The sequence below is a fragment of the Plectropomus leopardus genome, chromosome 5 (assembly GCF_008729295.1).
Source record: "Plectropomus leopardus isolate mb chromosome 5, YSFRI_Pleo_2.0, whole genome shotgun sequence".
Lineage (NCBI taxonomy): Eukaryota > Metazoa > Chordata > Actinopteri > Perciformes > Serranidae > Plectropomus > Plectropomus leopardus.
Genome location: NC_056467.1, coordinates 26,713,152 through 26,732,984, shown reverse-complemented (window position 1 = coordinate 26,732,984; position 19,833 = coordinate 26,713,152). Strand labels below are relative to the sequence as shown.

The window sequence follows — 19,833 nt, the reverse complement described above, 5'->3', positions numbered from 1 at the left end:
ATGCTAACAGGTTTTCCTGGTCCAAATTGTCACATGACAAGAGGACAGTCTGGCTCCGGATGGCCAGAGACATCTCCCAAAATATACCGATGGCAGTGTTATCAAACTGACATGGCAGGTGAATATTTGGCCTTTTTGTATGAATATTGAGAATTACTATTTGAGATTGTTTCCGTTTTTTGCCCGGAACAGGAAGATGTATTCGCTCGGCGAAGTAGTCATAGCTAGCGGTCTGGCCTAGTATCAAGCCTTTCCGTTTGCATATTATTTTCGACTGTTATATTAGTATCTTACTAAAAAAATGCTGCCAGTCGATATTAACATAACGTTCTTGCCATAAGTTTGGATACTTTTTGTTACGTATCTCCACCAGGCTCAGTAGGGTAACTTGGCTAAGCATGAGTCAGCATTTTTCTGCTCAAGTTACCGAGTTCTGAAATTTATCCATGCTGCAGTAACCTAAGGTTCATAAAAGTGTTAGCTAGCACATTGTCTAGCTCATTCTTCATCATAGTCAGTACAATGCTAACAAGTTATTGCATTAAGCTACATATATCCCGTTTGTTCTTCATTTAAGTCAGACTGGAGCATGTAATTTCCTTGAATGATAAGGTTCAGTAAAGTTAAGGTTAGTAAGGTTATTTGACTGCCCTGTGATCTTTTCTGCTGCCCATAACAGTAATATTTGTTATGCAACTGTGGCAAAGTAGTATTAGACAGTAAAACAAGTAGCCTACATTCTAATAATCTTGTAATTTTGAAACTATCCCTTACCTTCCTGTATGTTATGAACAATTACAGTAATGCCAAAAACCCTTTTCATATTGCTGTTGACATGTTCCTCTAAACTGACGAAAATGTTTTTGGTGGCAGTATACGCTGTGCAACCTTTCGCTTAAGACAGGACCCATTATGGCTGCAATAAAGTATTAGAGTATTCTTTTATTATCAATTTCTCGATGGATTATCATATCAGTTAATCAGTTATAAAATTTGTTGCAGATTAATTTACTATTAACAGGCTGATCGATCATTGACAAAACACTGCAGCTAAACACCGTGGTTTACATTGACAAATTGTGTATTATTGTGATCATGATGCCTTATTAACTCCCTTGCCCCCTCTGTCACACAGGGTGAGCTTGTAAGAACCATGTCGCTCCAAGCTCCTCGCATGTCAGTGTTCACCTTTCAGTCTGCAGTGCACAGCGCCCATGTCCTCCAATGTCTGAATGACCAGAGGCAGCAGGATGTCCTGTGTGATGTGACTGTGGTGGTGGAAAACAGGAGTTTTCGGGCCCACTGCTCTGTCTTGGCTTCCTGCAGCGATTACTTTAACAGCAGGGTTACTAATATCACCAGACAGAATCCCATCATCACCTTACCTGATGAGGTTGGTGTCCTGCTGCAATTTACTTGAACTGTGCATAAATTTTTGTTATTTACAGTTCTTGCCACTATGTTCCACTGCTGAATTCAGATGTGTTATTTCAAAGTTATAAGTGATCAGATATTTTAGCGAAGGAAATAAGGTTTTTACTTTTGAGCACAATTATCATTTTGCAAATAAATTTAAACTGAAGTCCATAATCAGCACCATTTTTAATAATGCACGTTGGGCATCCTGAAAGAAGGGAGCTCATCTATGTTATGCTTACACTAAGCATAACATAGATTGTGTTAGTACCCACTGAGCTTTATATTTTAGCATATACTATTCTATAGTTCAAAGTATACATTTCAGGATATGTTTCAAAGAGATACCTTCAGATCTGGATATCTTGTGTTCCTTCATTAGCTGGTTGTCTTTCTTGTTTGATGATATTGTAATTTATGGTTTATAGAGTTTTATTTTCCTTTCCCCACAGGTGACCATTGAGGGGTTTGAACCTTTACTTCAATTTGCCTACACATCAAAGCTACCCTTCACCAAAGAAAACATTCATGCCATTCACAGCAGTGCAGAGTTTTTAGGATTTCATAACCTGGAGTCAGCATGCTTTGATTTCCTCATCCCAAAGTTTTCTGAAGGCAAAAGAACCTCACAGGATGTCAGGCATAGAACCTGTTGTAGGAGCCGGGATCCCAGTGCCAGTCTTGGCCCAAGTATAGAGAGCAGCAAGCCGAAATCATTTGAGTCACACAGCTCAGTGCCTTCAAGAGGTGATGAACAAACAGATTTCCCATCACAGTGTTCTCAGCACGCACAGGGTCAGACAAGCAGCGGGGAAGAACACTTCTGTTTGGAGAATTGCGGGCCACAAATGGCCCCCTTATCTCTGGAGTTAACAGCAAATGGTGTGTGCCCCATGTTGTCGTTGCCATGCCCAGACTCTGACAAAGCAGATCATCCCTCTCAGTTCTGCGAAAGAGATATTTTAGAGATAGGAGATGTGTGTAATCAAAGTGAGTTGAGTTTGGCAGACTGTGGCTTACCCTGTGAGCTCACAACCCCAGGGGATGTGAATCCACCAGAACTCCTTGAGCCAGCAGGAAGTGATGTCAAGCAGACTGTCGAGACGCTTGGTGCTGAAACCGACTGTAACCCCGATTCATGTCCACTCAACACATCAGGGACAGAAGATTGCAGTGAGTTATTAGAGCAGAGTGAGGCTGGCCTTGAAGAGAAAATGGAAGGTGGTCTCTCAGACCCTGCACTAACTGCTCTAAGCCACGAAGAGGGAATTGGGGAGAGGAGCAGCGTGGAGAGGGAGGTGGCTGAACATCTGGCAAAAGGTTTTTGGTCTGACCTATGTCCATCTCAGGCTCAACCGCTCCCCTTGGAACCCATGGACCAAAACAGTCTGGCAAAAGCATCAGACTTTCATTGGCTTAAGCAGCTGGACCTGAGCTCCAGTGTCGGAGACTGTCCCTTCCTCAGGGACTTTGGGACCAGTGATGACCCAGCCCCACGCACTGACAGTCTTTCCCAGTCAGAGAAGAGCCCTTACATGTCGTCCTCCCTCAACTCTGGGGACGACTCAGACCTGGATACAGATGGAGATACTGAGGCCAACAACAAAAGAGCAGCAGAGGTCATTTTGATACACAGCTGATGTTTGTTGATAGTTGAACATATGCTGTAAAATAAATGTAACCCCGAAACCCTGTGCTCTACAGATTCAGCTCCCGTTCCCAGTGGAGCAGATCTCATTGTTGAGCCGGAGTGCCTTCCAGCAGCTTCTGAGACACCATAACCTGACTCAAGACCAGCTGGAGTTTGTCCATGATGTCCGTCGACGAAGCAAAAACCGTGTGGCTGCACAGCGTTGCCGAAAGAGGAAACTAGATAGCATACAGCAGCTGGAATGTGAAATCAAAAAATTAGTAAGTTTCCTCAAACATGTCCTGTAATATCTAAATGTATGTATCTAAACATTTTGTCAAAAAGTATATAGTTGATTTTAAAGTCCTTGTGACCTCTATTGGCCTCTAGTGGAGAATAGTGTGAACTGCAGCAATGTTAATGGAATTACTTATGATGCCCCTCAGAAGTTTCTGGCACAGCTTCCACCCTTCCTTTCACCTCTTGTCCATATGCCATAACAAAAAAATGTTATTTTTGCAAAAGAGCTCATTATCGAAGACAGTTGGAGTGAATATCCAAGAGAATCTATGCACTGAAAAGTAATGTACCACAATCAGAATAACAATATTATTGGTTTATGTTTTGTGTTGGGAATAAAGAGAAAGCTTTTTAGCATTTTTTAGCTAAATTGTGTTTTTGTATTTACCACAGTCCTCTGCTGTTAAGTGTTTGGAAATGTACAAAGACGGGAAAGATCAACACAGTAGCCTTTGCTGCACAGCTAAGCAGCAGGGTTTTTCGAGAATATCAGACCAAAATGTGCACCAAGAAACTACATTAGATTGAACTCTGTGAGGAGGAAGAGAAAAAAACAATTTATGATAGCGAGTGAGTGCAGTGCTCTGTCATGAATGTTATTTGTGTGTAAATTGTGAAGCAGCTGTAGAAATGTAAATGACAGATTATGGTTTACATACTGAACAGAGTGGACCAGACAACATAAAAAATCAGTGATGTCTGACCAGATATTTGCTAAATTCTATTAAGTGACACTTTAATTTCACAGCATTAAGTTGCAAGTTTTGTTTTGTTTTTTTACACAAAAGGCATATGCAATAACGAAGGCTCCAGGAGGTGAATTTTTCTGTCTTTCTCTCCACAGAAAAGTCAGAAGGAGCGGCTGATGCAGGAGCGAACTGAACTGGAACAAAACCTGGAGGAGACACGGCAGAGTCTGTGTGAGTTATGTAAGAGTGCTAGCATTGAGTCTGGCTCTGATCAGGACCACTTGCAGCTTCTTGCCAAGGTCTCTACACCTGACTCCTCTATCTCCACAACTAGCCTTTTGGGTAAAGATGACGAGTCCCATATCACTATTGAAATGGTAAGTTGTTCTTCAGAGTGTGGCCCAAGCAAGCCACCGGCAGGCTCAGATCTAACTGCTGCACCAGAGGCTGGCATACAGGCAGAGGAGGCAGGTTCTCCACAGAGCAGCCCCATTCCCACTTCTCTTCTCAATGTCTGTCTGGACATGAACAACAGTTTATAATTGGAGTCAATCTCAATTATCATTTCTAATCTTGCAGGACCACAGAGCATGCATCAGACTCTGAGTATATACTGTAATCCCTTTTGGGATGGATGTGCATTCCTGTGTATTTCACTGACTGATATACAGTAGGTATCTTAAAATGACATAAAGAAATGTCAAATTTTCTTCACTGTTTCTAATATGCATTATACTGTAGGAAACACAAAATACAGTATTCATCATTTTGAAAGTGCGGACAATTTTCCAGCAATTCTCAAATGTTTCTATTTCTTAATAAGGAGGATGTTTCTTAATATTAGGTTTGTTTTTCTCAGGGAAATGCATTACCTGACTGTTTGGATGGCTAAAATAATTCTCGCTGCACACCCAACCCCACGCACATATACACATAGTTATGAAAATAAGATGTTTCTTTTATTTTAGACTAATTAGTCTATCATTATATTCCTAACACAGTCTTTGTTATTCTTTAATTAAATATGCACAGCACTAACAGAACTTTTTACAGTAGATTACAAAGAATTGTAACAGCTAACATTAAATCTCAATAGTATTATTTGAAAGCCAGTCTACAGTTTGAATAAATAACTGTCAGCTTCCCTGATATTCGAGGAAGAGTTCCAGTGTGTGTCTGAAAGTGTTACAGAGGAACATAAGAAACTATGGTATTTGATTTAAAACGTGCCTTATGCAGTAGTGTAGTGTTAATACAGAAAGATAAAGGCAATCTTTGTATTCTTCTCTCAAGCACTGTTGCACATTAACCCAGAGCCCATACTGATGGCATTCTCTTACATTAAGGTCTGTCTTCATGTGGAGTATTTTTTATTAAATGCTTTCTTGCATTACTGATTTAAATAAACAGCATTTTGTTACCATTCAGTGGTTTTTGTTTACCCCTCCCCACACACACACAGTACCACAATTTGGCCAACAGATGGAAGCACAACTCAAGTTACCTCACCAGCTATGCTTGCCCTTAATGGACTGACTTGAGCACTGTAATATGAATTTTCCCTCTGTCAGCTATCTGCAAGAAATTACGCCTTCCTTGAGAGATCTTTATGCTATCTGAAGGCTTGAGGTTGCAAAATTTTTGTTAACTTTCAGCCTCAAACTCCAGTTAAAAAAACTAACCTGAAACACCATGCATTATTGTTTATATCAGACTGTTCAGTCAACATTGGCTGGAGTAACATAATCATCAAAATGAAATTGATATTCACAAAGAAATTTGGGCATGAAGCTGGTTCAGAGCTAATTGCGTTACAATGAAAAAAATGACTTTGTTGCCTAAAAGTTGTGCTTATTTTACATGGGGCTGAGGTATGATGAACATGGATTATGATAAAACTAAATTTATTTCCTCTGGATAAATGATGTTACTGCCTGACTGAAATGAAATGCAGAGGCTTGTAAGTGACTAATGCTGTGTAAAGAGTGGAGATATTCAGAGACTGCAGACAGGAAACTGAAAAAAGTAAGGTGTATATATAACTCTGCAGTCCAAGCTGAGTTGTAAGACTCAATATGCTGTAAATGCAAGAAGAGGCCCTCCCAAACTACTGAAATCAGACATGTCGTGGTCCAGCTGACAACTTTTCTTTGTATTTATTAAACCACAAATTACTGGGTTTGTCATCTACACAAACCTGCGTGACCTGCAGAAAAAAATAAGAAAAAGAAGCTAAAACATGTGAACTTCAGTTGTAACTTTTATTGTGTGTCCAAGTGTCCAAACTGCAGAAGATATTCTTCATTTGCATTTATACACACGTCCACATGTGCAGGTCCACATGTGCAGGTCCACATGTGCAGGTCCACATGTGCAGGTCCACATGTGCAGGTCCACATGCAGACAGCTGCTTTTAGTACCAATAGTTGGTATGAGTTTAACTGGCAGGTTGCCTTCATTTATGATTAAGTGTAGCATAAGAAATGATATTCAAGAAACAAGAGGTTCTGATGCTCCCATTTGATTAAAGTACTGCTTTAGGTACGTGTCACATATTTAACTGCATAGTTAACTTTTCAAAGACCAATGTCAGCTGTTGTGAAACAATCGGTATCATCCTCATCTGTTAAAATAATAAAGTCAAACTTTTTAGCGTGTTTCTTACATCATTCCTCTCTCTTACATCGCAGCAGCCCAGTTCTTAAGCAAACTGTGCGTGTGTAGGTCATCTCAGGTCAAAGCCTAAGATACACCAAGATAATTATAAAAAAAAAGCAAAGATGCTCAAAGATACAGTTTTATTGTATGTGATTCTTACTTGCGGATTTTAAGCCGCATTCCTTACCTCACTGTTATGCTGCTTATTTTTGTAAAAAACTAACATTTATGTCTGAAATGAAACTGAGTGCTCTCTTCGATTTCAGAGCAGAGAGGAGCTTCCTTCTGGTTTGGTCAAACAAACCAGTATGAAATGCAACAGCTATTTTACAAAGACCCTTTTAAAATTTAAGAAGCTATTTTGTTGATGTTTTTTTCCTCTGATATGAAATCTCCTACTTGTCTGAATTTTGGACAGTGCTGGCCTTGTTGATTTGTGTCCTTCAAAATAGCTGCTGTAGCACTTGGGGACAATAGAGGAAAAAGCAATCTCGTTGTCTTTTCCTCAGAACACAATCTTCAAGGTTAAAGTGGTAATTACATGGGCAACCCTGAAGCAACTAATATAGTTTGTACCTATCTTTGAGAAGTCAGCTGACACACAAACACACACACACACACACACACACACAGAAAAACAAAGCTGCAACTCTAAATTCGACAATTGGTGTTGCATCTAAAAGTGAAAAGGATTAGATGATGATAATGCCACAGAGATCAAATATCATGACACACATCTGTAGAAAATCCTCAAGCTGATGTTTGTCAAAACTGGCACCATCTTCAAATGCCAAAGCATTATGAACTGGACCCATTTTTGTTTCCCCTCTCAAAAATTAGGGTTCTTCTGTTTGTGTCTTTTATGCACAGTTTGGATTTTGGAGCATTGTAGCACAAAAAGTAAGATTATCCTCTTTTGCAAGCTACACAGGAAGGGAAACTTGATTTGAGGAGGAAGCAGCTGTGCGGCATGGCAAGGTCAGAGGCCCATAATCCGTGGCCTCATTCATGCGAGATTAAAAACCTGCTCTGAGTTCTGATTAAGAACGCAGGGTTGGAAGATTAAAGACCAGCAAACAAAATGAAAGTAGTTTAAGCCCAATCCTGGAATTCATCAGAATACCAAAACCTTAAACTGTCATTACAACGTGAGATTAATGCCCCCCCCCCTGAACCCTTTATTTGTCTTGATATATCTTCTGTGTCACAGCCTATATTTCTTTTTTTTAAACCAAAAATCTAGATGAAGATCTGTCACTTTGTCATTTCTTTCCACCTCTCCCCTCTCAGATTTTTTTCTGTCATTGAAATTATTTCTTTAAATCCCCATGAAACATTGTCAGTATGAATTGGCTCAGATTACTGTCAATACAATTACCAGTCCTTTTATTATTTTTTTGTCTTGTTTTGTATTGTCACACAATATATGATTTTATTTTATAAAAGGGTTATGCATGTCTCTTTTACCTACTTTTTACATTGACCCTGGTCATTATCCTCTGACAGACAGACTCCACACTATTTAGTGGCAAGGATTAGAAGACAGGAGGCAAGGGGGAAAACAAGGATTAGAAATTAAAACATCTGGAAGTTAGCTTGCTTGCAAAATTGCAAAAGCAGAGAATATATATGCCAATAAAACTGAGAAACTCTACTCAGTGTGGCACTCATGCAGTTCACTGGACGCTTCCTGCAGGATAACACAGATGTACTTGTCACCAATATCTAGTTAAACAACCAGCAACAATTGCACGTTACAGATTGTGGTTGCTAAAGTAACTTTTATATTCACTTTTATTGAGACAAATACATAATCAACATAACCCAATAATAGGAACCTCAAAATAATAGTAAACCAAAAGTGTTATGTTAGTATTGGTCTTCACCTCAGTTAACACCAGATTATCGAGTGATATGTCAATTAGCTTTCAGATTCCCCCTTTTTACTGCAAGAATGCACCTTATTCTATGTAAATAGAAAGAGCGGTCCCCTTGAGTGGAGCACCTAGCAGTGGACATCCATATAGTTGTCCAGTTTCTCTAGAAGGGGTTAAAATCCTCAAGAAAGACACAATACTTGTATAATCAATTCAAGCATAAGGTCCATGACCTTCTTGCACCACAACATAAATCTTATAAGCTGTTGAGCTACTGTATCCTAAATGATTACATGCTGAAGTCACTATGAACTTCATTTTGGGGGTAGCACAGAGAAGGGGGCCGTATAACATTGACAGGATTATATAAATGAGGACCATAATACTGTAATCTTCCAGAGAAATGAGAGAAACCAGGAGACATGCCAACCCCGGCAACTAGCACTGTGGTTTGCAACCGTTAGATTAACAAACAGCTGGTTGTACAGTGACAGATTACATTCACACTTGTTTTCTTGTCTCAACAATCCTCACTGTGATGCATTTGTAACATTAGAAGCTCAAGAAAAAGTGCCCCTGAGGGCAAGATCTGTCAGAGAAGTCAAACTGTATCAGAGTGCGACTATTTAACCACTCATGCGGAAATTGTTGGAATTTATTGATGTTGAGAGCCAACTGGGAAAGCAAAAGTAATGCCTGCAATTCTGCCAAGTACATTGGTTTTTAATTAACTTTGCTGTTTTGAGAGCTAGATTGAGCACTGAGTCATTTTTTCAGCTTAGCAGTGCAGAAAATAACCCCAAAGTTTAAGGGAAGCCATCGTCCTCAGAACAAAGCAAAATACTGTAGGTTATTCATGCATTTGATGTGTGCTGGTGTTAAGGTGCAATGCAATGCAAGTAATGTCCAGTGTTTGTCTGTATTATAATTGACAGATGGAGAGCAAGAATACCTTTCAACCAGAATTAACAGATCATGTTACATGTTCAGTTGCTGATTCACTTGAGTGTAATACCATCAGCTGAATAGTGGACACCTGCAAAGAATATTGATTTACTTGTGTAACTCACTTGAAGCATCTATGTTGGTGGTTGACAGTACTGCTCTGTTGAACAGTTTAAAATATTTTAAACAGGAATGTGTGAGTCATCTTTATTAATAATTTTATATCAGTGAATAAGACAACATTAATATCAAATTAATAAAAAAATGAATAATCTTGAAAGGTGCAGGCTGTTACTTTACTTCTTAAGATGTGTTTTGTATAGCACAGGAACATACTGTGTAATCCTGCCTTGGGTTTCTCTTTATTGTGTGAGACTTAAAAAACATACCTGTGTCCTCTGCACAGCACTGAAATCTGCTGATCAGCTGGTCAGAGATTGGATAAAATGGTGGAAACAAAGTGTATCTGGAGAAAAAACAAACACTGAAGTGTTCAGGTCGATATTAGGCAATCCATTGACCTTAAAAACATCTTCATCTCCACAGAAGTGTTTCAGTTGATCGTTTGATTTTGACCAGGTGGCATATTTCAGCGAGACAGCTCAGTCACTAGATAAATTTAGAGTTTGCCATTCAGAGCAGAGCAGTGTAAACTTCTGTAATCTCTCATATGATTTTTGCTATAGTTGCACACTGGTGTACCAGAAGAGTCCTGATTTGTTGTCCAAATGCTTTGGATCCCATTCTTTTGTTGGTGGGCTTCCACACTCCATTAAACAGTTTGAATTTAATTCTTACAATGGAAATGTGTCCAGGAACAGTTAAACCCTGATGCTTTGCACTAAAATCTGTTCTCCAGTGATATAAATTAAGATCATCAAAACTGCAATGTCCTTGTGTGAATGCTGATGATGTTTTGTTGACAATGAATGAAACACTAACACTGCATTCCCATTGAATATTTCGGTTTACATGCACAAATTAGGATCAATTTCTGAAGCAATGCTTTTTGTACAACTAAAAAAAATCATCTATGTAATAATCATAATACCCATCAATCATAATTGTCGGTTATAAATCCCAATCAGCTATCCTTACTCACAGGCATTATTATTTCAAAAATTCTGTCAGATCATCCTGAATATGAAGCAAATCCTATTATGCAGACAAAACAAGCAACACTCAGCATTACCTGTCATATTTGGGGGAAGAAGGATTTCATTACATGTGCAGTATTTCCTAATCTGTGTGACTAGGCCTGTACACCTTTTAACCAGGAGTGTTTAATATGTGTTTGTAATCCACTAGACAAAATGAGGACGTTATTTACAAGCCTTTAAGCCTGAGAGAAAGGAACATGGGTCTGATAAGAGCTGAAAGCAGCCAAAGAGAAAGGTGATTCAGAGATGCGAGAAGCTACTGCTGAGCCAATTATGTGATGACTTAAGTGACAACCCACTTTAACACAATTCTTTATCTCTTATCTGCCCTAGGATTGCTTAAGTAGATTTTTTGGTAACTCGTGATTAGATGTGCTGCTATACACCAATAGTGAATGAATGTGGGCTAATTGGTGAAGTGCTTACAAGCAACATCTATGTATGCCAAAAATAAGACCTTAATAAAATACAGAGTAGTATGTAAGCATGTAAAATAGTATGTGTAATAAAGCAGGTTTTCTATAGTGCAGGCCAACAACATTATCAAGCAAACCCGTTAACTCATAACCCCTATTCAGAAATGGTCAACAAGTGATGTGAAGAGAATTAAAAAGTATGAAAACAATCAAGAATTCAGAATGGGAGAGCCACAGTTTGAAAATCAAATTAGTTTTACAAGAAGTCACATCTTCATGTAATCCAAAGGGTTTGTGGATGAAATCTTGGAGATGTTATTATGATTATCACAACTGATAATGTCTCCATCCAGTAAAGAAAAAGGCTATTCATGCAGAGAAAGGGAGCAAAACCAAACAACCAAAAATAAAAGGTTTAAGGATGTAATGTTCTCACACAACTTTAGTCATTCTGAAACAATTCCAACATGACGAAACATATACATGCATGTTTATGAACTTCATATGATACAAAAGCAAAATAAACAAACAAAAAATTATTGAGCGTAAGCAACTGATGGCCTGAGTGTCAAGCAACTTGAATAAAGTCTTATGGGAACACTCATTCATAAACAAAGTGGAAACAACCGTCATAGAGTAAATCCATTTTTTTGAAATACATGATTACATACAAAAGTGGTAAGAAGCAGTGCTGTTATGTCAAAGTTTCTGTGCTCTATAAATATGAAAATTGCAAACATTTTATAACAGATTACCTTCAAACCTACTGCAGTTGTTGAAAATAATACGGCAAGCATGCCTCAAAAGATAAAACTTACCATCACTTACTCACAAGTTCATGTCATGACAATTACATTTTTTCCACACAAAAATGTTACAGTGTTTACAGTTTTTTGCGAAAAAACAGCAAGGCCAAGATGGTCAAGTTTCATGATGTCAGAAGTCAAAAACCATCTGTCGTCATAAAAAGGGGTTTCAAATGTATTCCTCTGATTAAGACTAAAATGTTCGTGTGCTCTACGTCAAAACTACTGAAAATACTAAACTCTGTGTTAAAAAGTATTTCTGTTTTGATTGTAACAATGCAGTTCAACACATTCAGACTTCAAATTTTTGTTGGCCCAGTGATTACCGTAGTCCTCTGAAGACACCAATGACAACGCAAATGTGTAGTAGGGTTCATAACAGTCTTGGATTGAGCCCCCCCCTAGTGTGTTAATTAATACTTGTTGTGCCATTCACACTGACCAACACTCACCTCCTCAATGTCCAAGTTTTTTCTGGATTTGTAAATAAACTCTCCAATTGCTACAAAAACTGAGAGAACTAGTCCAGCTGCCAGCACAATAAAGATACCCCCTATGTTCTCCACACCCAGAGCACTGGCCTCTTTGCTGTCCTCCTCTGGGCAGCCATTCCCTCTCCACCATTTCTCCTTCATCATGTGCAGCTTCCCTTCCTCCTGAAGCTGCAAGATGGCGATGGTGACCTTGTCTCTGTAAGGGGAGCCTACAACAGGATAAAAACCATATTAATGCCATTACCTGCATCATAATCTTTGTTGTCTGTAGACAGATAAGGAGCATTTATTGGTTATCACTGTTACTATGTTGTTATCTCTCTTACCAATTGGGGTTCCCACTCCATAGCCCTTTGAATCTATCAAGCCGCCAATCTGTGTGAGGTTGCAGTTGCGCTGGCTTATGTACTCGATGCTGGTCGACTCCATCAGAAGAGCGTAGTCTGTGGTGAGAACCCTCTGAATGCCCTCCCGGTTGTTTTTCACCAAAGCTGTGTTTTTCCTACTGCTCATGAATGCCCACATTTTCTCGTATGTTGAGATCTTAGATTTCTGTTGAATCAGAATTGGGATTTATTGTTGTTTAAAACAATGCATCTCAGTGGTAAACACAGCAAACAACAACACACAACAAATCATGTTGATGCACAGTCAGTGCTTGATACTTGTTTCTAATATTTCAAATGAAACAGTATTTGGAGATGCTGACAGGGGCAATAATCCTGTTGCATGGCAGGAGATGAGATGTGACAAGTGTGCACAAATCTGCCCAAGTTCATTCAATTTTCTCTGTACATTCAGATAAAGTCATTGCTGCTCTACAGACAAAACAATAAATCGTTGAAATCTTTGAGGAAAAATTAGCCACAGGCTTTTATTAATGTGCGTGTATAAGGAAGCTTCCAAGATACTAACCTTTAACCCTACTCTTTTTCCCCCAACCCAGCCCATCAGACAGCACGTCATGTTACTGTAATAACTGAAGACTGATGGCTCTAGGTTAAAACTTGTCAGGCTTATTAAAATCAAGAGTGGTGTTTTTTAATACATTCCTCCCCTCATTGTTGTGCAGTTACTTTCCTATTTACTGTACAATGAAAAGAAGATTACCTTAAAAAAGGTCATGGTGGAGCCATCTCTTACAGCACCATACTCTATTTTGGTTTGCTTGGCCAAGTCATCTGCAGAGTCGATTGGTGAGTCCATTCTCTCCACAGTGAGGAAGGCAGCCAAGTTGGCAGTGTATGACGAGATGATGATCAACGTAAAGAACCACCATATTCCACCGACTATCCTTGTTGAGAGGGCCTTGGGCATCAGTTCAGATCCTAAGCATTAACAACACAAGGTACTTTATGAATTCTACAAACAAGTACATCAGTATTCTACAAAAAATAGCCATGACACCGACTGTTGTTTTTTTCCCCAGGCATACCACAAACACTTCTCCATGTATGAAGGTAATGGTTGAAGGTGCTCTATCAAAGTGGAACTTCTACCAGGTATGAAAACTGCATAAAAATGTTATACAATTATAATTTCAGTAAGTGTACCTTGCTGCATAAGTGCTCCAACTCCAAACCAAACACTGTTTATTAGAGTGAAGTTGTTTTCAACCACATCTGAGTCTGGGTTGCAGGGGTGAGGGTTGTACCACTCATAGGGAGTGAACCTGAAGATGAAGAATTAAAAAGTCGCAATTAATACTGTAAATAAAATACAGCTAAACAATGTTGCTTACACTGCAACCCACCATACTGAACAAATAAATCTCATTCTAGCTGGTTAAAGATAAGGATTTTTATGCACACACTAATCCTTTGGTCCCATTTATTTTAATTTGCTTAATGCTTTTACCTGGCAATAACAAACAGAACGCAGCTGACCCCGAGGCATGCCAGCAGCACATACATCCAGATATCGGGGGACAGTGGGTTAAGGAAGGAGAACACTCCTGGATTCGTGCCGTTGGGTTTGTGGTAGAGGATGCTGATCCCCAGTGTCATGAAGGGCTTGGAGAAATCTATGACCTTTTCCCTCACATACGTGATAGTGAGAGGGGCCACAGCGAGGTCAGCCACCTGGTACAGAGCAAAAACATCAAGCAGAATCACAGTCAAAGACAGGTGATGCTGCTGATCACTCAGATACTCTTTCACATTTATTGGTACTTACATGGTCAATGAGTTCTCGCACCATGCCATTCCACTCCCCCTTGTCATTCTGAGCTCCGTATTTGCCATCGGACACCAGCTTTACCTCATAGGAGAAGCCCAAAATGTTGGAGAGCTCTTTGAGCAGGTCTAGGCAGTAACCCTCAAAGCGATCATTTCCATACAGTGGCTTGTCAGATTTCTTATACATGACATAAGGATTTTCCTGGAACGAAGCGTATAATTGACTTAATTTGTTTTATCATGACATTTCTGATCAAATGTTGCCTGATAATTACTTTATTTCATACCAGAATAGTTGTGACAATAAGGGTCCTGTTGGCCATTGAATCGGTCACATTTGTGGATGAGTCCTTGTTGTTTTCTGTTAAATTAAGACCTGTTTGGGAGTTCCACACGCCAATCTGTAAAGAATAAAATATCCAGATGACCACACTGACTGTACATCAAAGATCCATAGTTGCCCGAGTCACCTTCACATAGTCACACACAGGAGTGCAAATAAGGGAAAAGAGACAAGTACTAGGAAGCAGAAAAACTACAGAGGAAGAACAAACAGAGATGAGAGAGTGAGGGAAAAGGAAACACATTATTTAATTAAACTTGAAAAGCCATGTCCAGTGCAGAAAGAAACATTTCTTCCCACCAGTACCTAAAACTTTTTTTTTTTTTAGAAAAAGGGGAGACGTCACAGAGGGCAGCAGGAAGAGCAAATTAAAGAACAGTGTCAATAGTCCTGCAGTCTGCCAGGGCAGTTAAAGTACAGACCTTTTTCCACACTTTATTCAGGCGGTTGTTGCCCGCGATTGTCTTGCAGAAATAATAAAGAGAGAGCATTTTAATCACAGAACCCTGAACTTAAAGAAAAGAAAAAAAAACAATAATGAATGACAAATTTTAGCTTGAAAACAAATGTGGAAAATAAAAACTCCTCTGGTAACAGCTCTTACTTAATTATAATTTCAATCTTTACTTTCAACTGTGGTCACTTAAGTTTAATGTCTTTGTTGTGACGAAGCCTATTAATAACCTGCAAAAATTCAGCATAGCATTGTCAGTGATATTAAAGGAACAAACTTTTGACCTTAAAATGCAGCTACAACTATTTGCAAGAGCTATGTGTCAAGGCAGTTCAAAAAGCTTTTTTTCTCAGGTATAATTAGTGCACCAAATTTCAAGATGCAGTATATTGTTACAGACAACTCATCTCTCTGCAATTATAGGAAAAGAAAGGTTTCAGTGAATAGCAGTGGTCTTGTTTTTCCAATTTTTTCCTGCTCATTCAGCTCTGCTATGAATGCGTACAATAACGGCCTGCACCGATAGTATAGACGTGGGTCAGATAGTTCACCTTCTCCAAGCCATCTTCCTTCAGGCTGATGACATCCAAATCAAATTCTTTCCGCAGGCCGTCCGTCTTGTTTATAATTATTTGTCCCGTCAAGCCGTTCCATTGTGCCTGTGGCAAAGAGAGCACAGAAAACAAAACCAATGAATCCCTCAGTTCTCAGTGTCATATACATAAATGCAAACTCAAGCAGGAGCTTGGAAAAATGAAAGCAATTCTTAAAAATTAATAATTGATGAGTGCTTCATTACGCAAAGAACGTTGACAAAGGCAAAGTGCATCTTAATGGATATTTCTGCATTGGCTGGATCCTCAATGGAAATATTAAGTATCTCTGAGTGTGTAACGTGGTGGACAGTGATGTAAATGGAGCAGGCAGGCATGGCCTCTGTCTGAGTGAGAGAGCAGCGGGTGGGCAGCAGAGCTCAAAGATATTTGAATGCGGTTGATAATGAAGTGAGCTCAGCTGAATAACAGTCAGGTTAAATCTCTGTTACAGAGGGCTTAGAGAAATGAGATGAATCTCAATTTTGCACTAACGGAGAAAGCTGAGAAGCTCGTTTCTTCAGGGGAGGATGGCAAATCTACAAATCAATACACCTCCTGTAAATTTGCCAAAGTTCAGCCCATGACATTTCATGATTTAAATTATTTTTCTGTCTGTGAATCAAAGAGCACTATAGATGAAATTAAAATGGCTGTTCACACTACAACACAAAGTCTTCATATATCAAACCTTTTAGAAACGTGGCGAAGGTAGATCCAAGACTTACACCACAGCCACATTCCTATGGGAGACTGTTGCATTACATCTACATGAGAAGTAATCTTATCGCACACTGATTAAAACTAAAATATCCTGCTGCTCCCATATTTACATATGATCACTGAAAAATTGAATAGATATGATTAATAACCTATACAACTTGTTGTGAGCAGTTCCTTCTTTTTGCACAAACATAAGACAGTTTGTTGGTGTTCTTTAGAAGAAAGTAGTTCTCAGAGAAACTGATTACAACAAGCCCTGTGGATTATTGTGAGTAAGCTTAAAAGCGATAAATTATTATTTTTGAAAATGGACATAGCTGTTAGGTTTTTCCAATGAGCAGAAGCCGATAATAATATCCAAATACTTTTGGGAAATAAAGTCAGTATGTGGGAGAAGAGCAGTGTGGCTTGTTTATCTTTAAAGGACATGTGTTGAAGCTAACACTGTGCAGCTCTCACTGTGTGTGTGTGTGTGTGTGTGTGTGTGTGTGTGTGTGTATGTGTGCTCTCAGAATTACAAATTATTGGGGACACACAAAAACCAAATGCCACTGAGCACACGGTACTGGCAAGAGCTTCAAATCACCACAAATCATACCGATACTCTGAATGAAAATATGACTTTGGAGGTAAGAGTGGAAGGTTTTCCCGCGTCTGACGCTTGCTGCAATAATTGATTATAATAGAATCTAATAATCTCTGAGACTAATTTTGTGTCATGCCACACCATGCATTAGATTCTACGAAATAATCCAATTTCAATATGTATGCAGTATATTCCTACTATATTGCTCAGTCTGGGGGGTTTTTGTTAGAAATCAATTACAGGTGTATTAACAGATGCAGAACAGCCCTGAGCCTTTACGTTTCATCATCTTGCTCTTTCAGCCATTAAACAGAAAGTTACATCAGTCAACTTGTAACTGAAAATAATTCGATTTAATCTACTGGAACCAAAACAAATGTATCCTGAGCCATTTGTATGCACAATAAGCAATAAACAAAAGAGCACCAAGAGTGAAATGAATCAGATTTCATCATTCTTAAGTTCTGAACTGCTTCACAAGCTTTACATTATTATTTAAATAAAAAAATAATATTCACAATGGTTGTAAACAAAGAGTAATGCATATTACTGAGGGTAGTACATGGCAGAAATTCAAGATTGAACTTGAGGGCATCACAAGGAACATTATCCACTTCATTAAGTGTGTTTCTAATGTAAAGATCTCTCACATCTATAGAAGGTTACAGAGTATCATTTGGTGGAGTTGCTCTTTAATTAGACCGCTTCACACAGTCTTATTGCACACATCTGTGAGACCTACTTGACCCCTAAGTCCAGATTTATTCATGTCATTAAGTCTCTTTTTAAATCCGCACCAATCAAAAGTGTCTCTGTCTTGACCATGTGTTGGTGTCATTACTGTACATGCAGAGATGACATGGATCTTGTCGGATTGGAGAATCCAGATGATAAAAAGGATGAGTTTCAATGCACCACTCAAAACCTCCCTGATTATCCATGAATATACTGGACGCACCACCAGCACCATTGTGGGAAAAACTCATTTGCTTTTTCCACTTCGTCCCTCAGGCCTCTACACACCACCCTCACAAACAAACGTGTTCTGCATGCTCATTGGTACATTTAGGAAAACGGTCCAAGTGCACAAAGCTGAACCTAATTTTCTTAAGCTGTGAGGTCTTCATGAACTTTCTCTGCAAACATAACTTTTGGCATGAAATATGTAATGCAGATTCCTGGTGGTGGAATTGTCTTTTTTCCTTCTCTCCCCCATGAGAGCAGAGTGCAGGGTGAGCCACAAAGCAGCACCCCTGCAGCCACTTTCTTGCTCAGGGGCACTTCGGATAACAAAGTTTTAAAATAAAATCTTAAAGGAACAAATCAGTATTTCGCATGTTTTTACAATTTAACTTAAATTCTGTATACTGAGCAATTTTCCAAAGCGTAACATAGAGTTTTTGACTGTATTTTCCACCATCGAGGCAGCCACTGCCACACCTGTCAACCAAATGTTTTTAAAAACAATTGCAAAATTAGGTTTTGATAGAATCACTGGAAATCCCTCCACTTTTTGACAATATGATAACAATGATCCCTCCTGACAAAACTCTCAGGAACACAAACAACAAAGACGGCCATTTAACAATGAACTACATTGCACAAGCACAACTTTTATCTTATTTCACTCAAATATGAGTCTCGTAAGTAAAACAAGTTGATTTTGGCATAGTAATTGAATGAATGGACCCAAAATGTCATGGTTTCTGCAAGTTCATAATTTATGCATGTTGCTACTAACTGGCTAACACCTCTGACACGCCCACCAAAGGAGAGAAAGTACCTCAAAGCCTGTTGCGCACCATTTTAGACCGTTTCAAAGAAACCAGCCATTCACGGAAACCATATCAAAACGTTGTACAACATTTTGATATTGAACGTGCCCCTAATCGTCCCCTGCGACGCCTGCTCCTCATTCTCCTATCAGCCTCCTAAGTGTTGAAACTGTCCATTTTTTTCCAGTTCCCCTCCTGACTGCCTCTGCTGTGCTTTTGCTGAGCTTTAACACTGATGGCTAACAGGAAAACTATATGGTAAGCTTTTGAAAATATTGGCTGGTAGTGTGAAGTACTAATGATTTGTAGTAAATAGACCAAAACATGGAAAGAAAACACCAGTCTTGTCCTTTTAAATTAATGCAATGTAATAAAAAACAACCCTTGCGAAAATATAGAGCGTCATGTTTGCTAAGAGGACAGAACACAGAGCAATAAGATGTTAACCACCAATGGACAAGAACCTCATATTCTTAACTTCAGAGTGTTTATGCAAAAGCACTGATCACAAGTCTAATTACAGACCACATCAGCTGAGACTATAGAGCTGAAAAGTTCATTTATTCACACTCTGCTCGCTGAGCTCCTCTGGCATCGCCTGTGTCCTTCAATATTCTGTCCGCACCCGCAGTTGAAAAGCTCATTTGTCAAAGAAACATCTAATTAGAGAGTGCAACATAACGAGCGAGCCTATTAAAATCAAATTAAAATATCTTAGCAGAGCTGAGAAAGTCCACTTCAACAATTAAACTGGGATATTTTCTATGTTTTTCAAAATTCCAGTGTTTGCA

General features: G+C 39.0%; 2 protein-coding genes across 2 annotated transcripts in view; one reads left to right on the top strand and one right to left on the bottom strand.

Moving 5' to 3' along the window:
• The first annotated feature begins 34 nt into the window (after positions 1–34).
• On the top strand, positions 35–5,458 carry LOC121943776 (transcription regulator protein BACH1-like). The gene is made up of 5 exons (XM_042487384.1): positions 35–118; positions 1,136–1,393; positions 1,869–3,035; positions 3,121–3,327; positions 4,191–5,458. The coding sequence occupies exons 2-5, from the start codon at positions 1,154–1,156 to the stop codon at positions 4,575–4,577; spliced, it is 2,001 nt and encodes a 666-aa protein (XP_042343318.1). The 5' UTR covers positions 35–118; positions 1,136–1,153; the 3' UTR covers positions 4,578–5,458.
• Positions 5,459–12,084: 6,626 nt separating this feature from the next.
• LOC121943302 (glutamate receptor ionotropic, kainate 1) overlaps positions 12,085–19,833 on the bottom strand; it is a 32,458-nt gene continuing 24,709 nt past the window's right edge. The window contains exons 8-15 of the mRNA XM_042486810.1: positions 15,917–16,024; positions 14,856–14,969; positions 14,567–14,770; positions 14,249–14,472; positions 13,945–14,063; positions 13,502–13,719; positions 12,718–12,943; positions 12,085–12,600 (exon numbers count right to left, since the gene is read on the bottom strand). Of these exons, the coding sequence (XP_042342744.1) occupies positions 12,311–12,600; positions 12,718–12,943; positions 13,502–13,719; positions 13,945–14,063; positions 14,249–14,472; positions 14,567–14,770; positions 14,856–14,969; positions 15,917–16,024 (1,503 nt within the window). The 3' untranslated portion in view covers positions 12,085–12,310. The remainder of the gene's footprint in view (positions 12,601–12,717; positions 12,944–13,501; positions 13,720–13,944; positions 14,064–14,248; positions 14,473–14,566; positions 14,771–14,855; positions 14,970–15,916; positions 16,025–19,833) is intronic.

What these genes read in the sequence shown, in the direction of transcription:
- LOC121943776 (XM_042487384.1), top strand. Translation starts at nt 1,154, where the DNA reads ATGTCGCTCCAAGCTCCTCGCATGTCAGTGTTCACCTTTCAGTCTGCA. An exon ending in TCATCACCTTACCTGATGAG is followed by an intron (nt 1,394 to 1,868) that starts GTTGGTGTCCTG and finishes CTTTCCCCACAG; the next exon opens with GTGACCATTGAGGGGTTTGA. An exon ending in ACAACAAAAGAGCAGCAGAG is followed by an intron (nt 3,036 to 3,120) that starts GTCATTTTGATA and finishes TGTGCTCTACAG; the next exon opens with ATTCAGCTCCCGTTCCCAGT.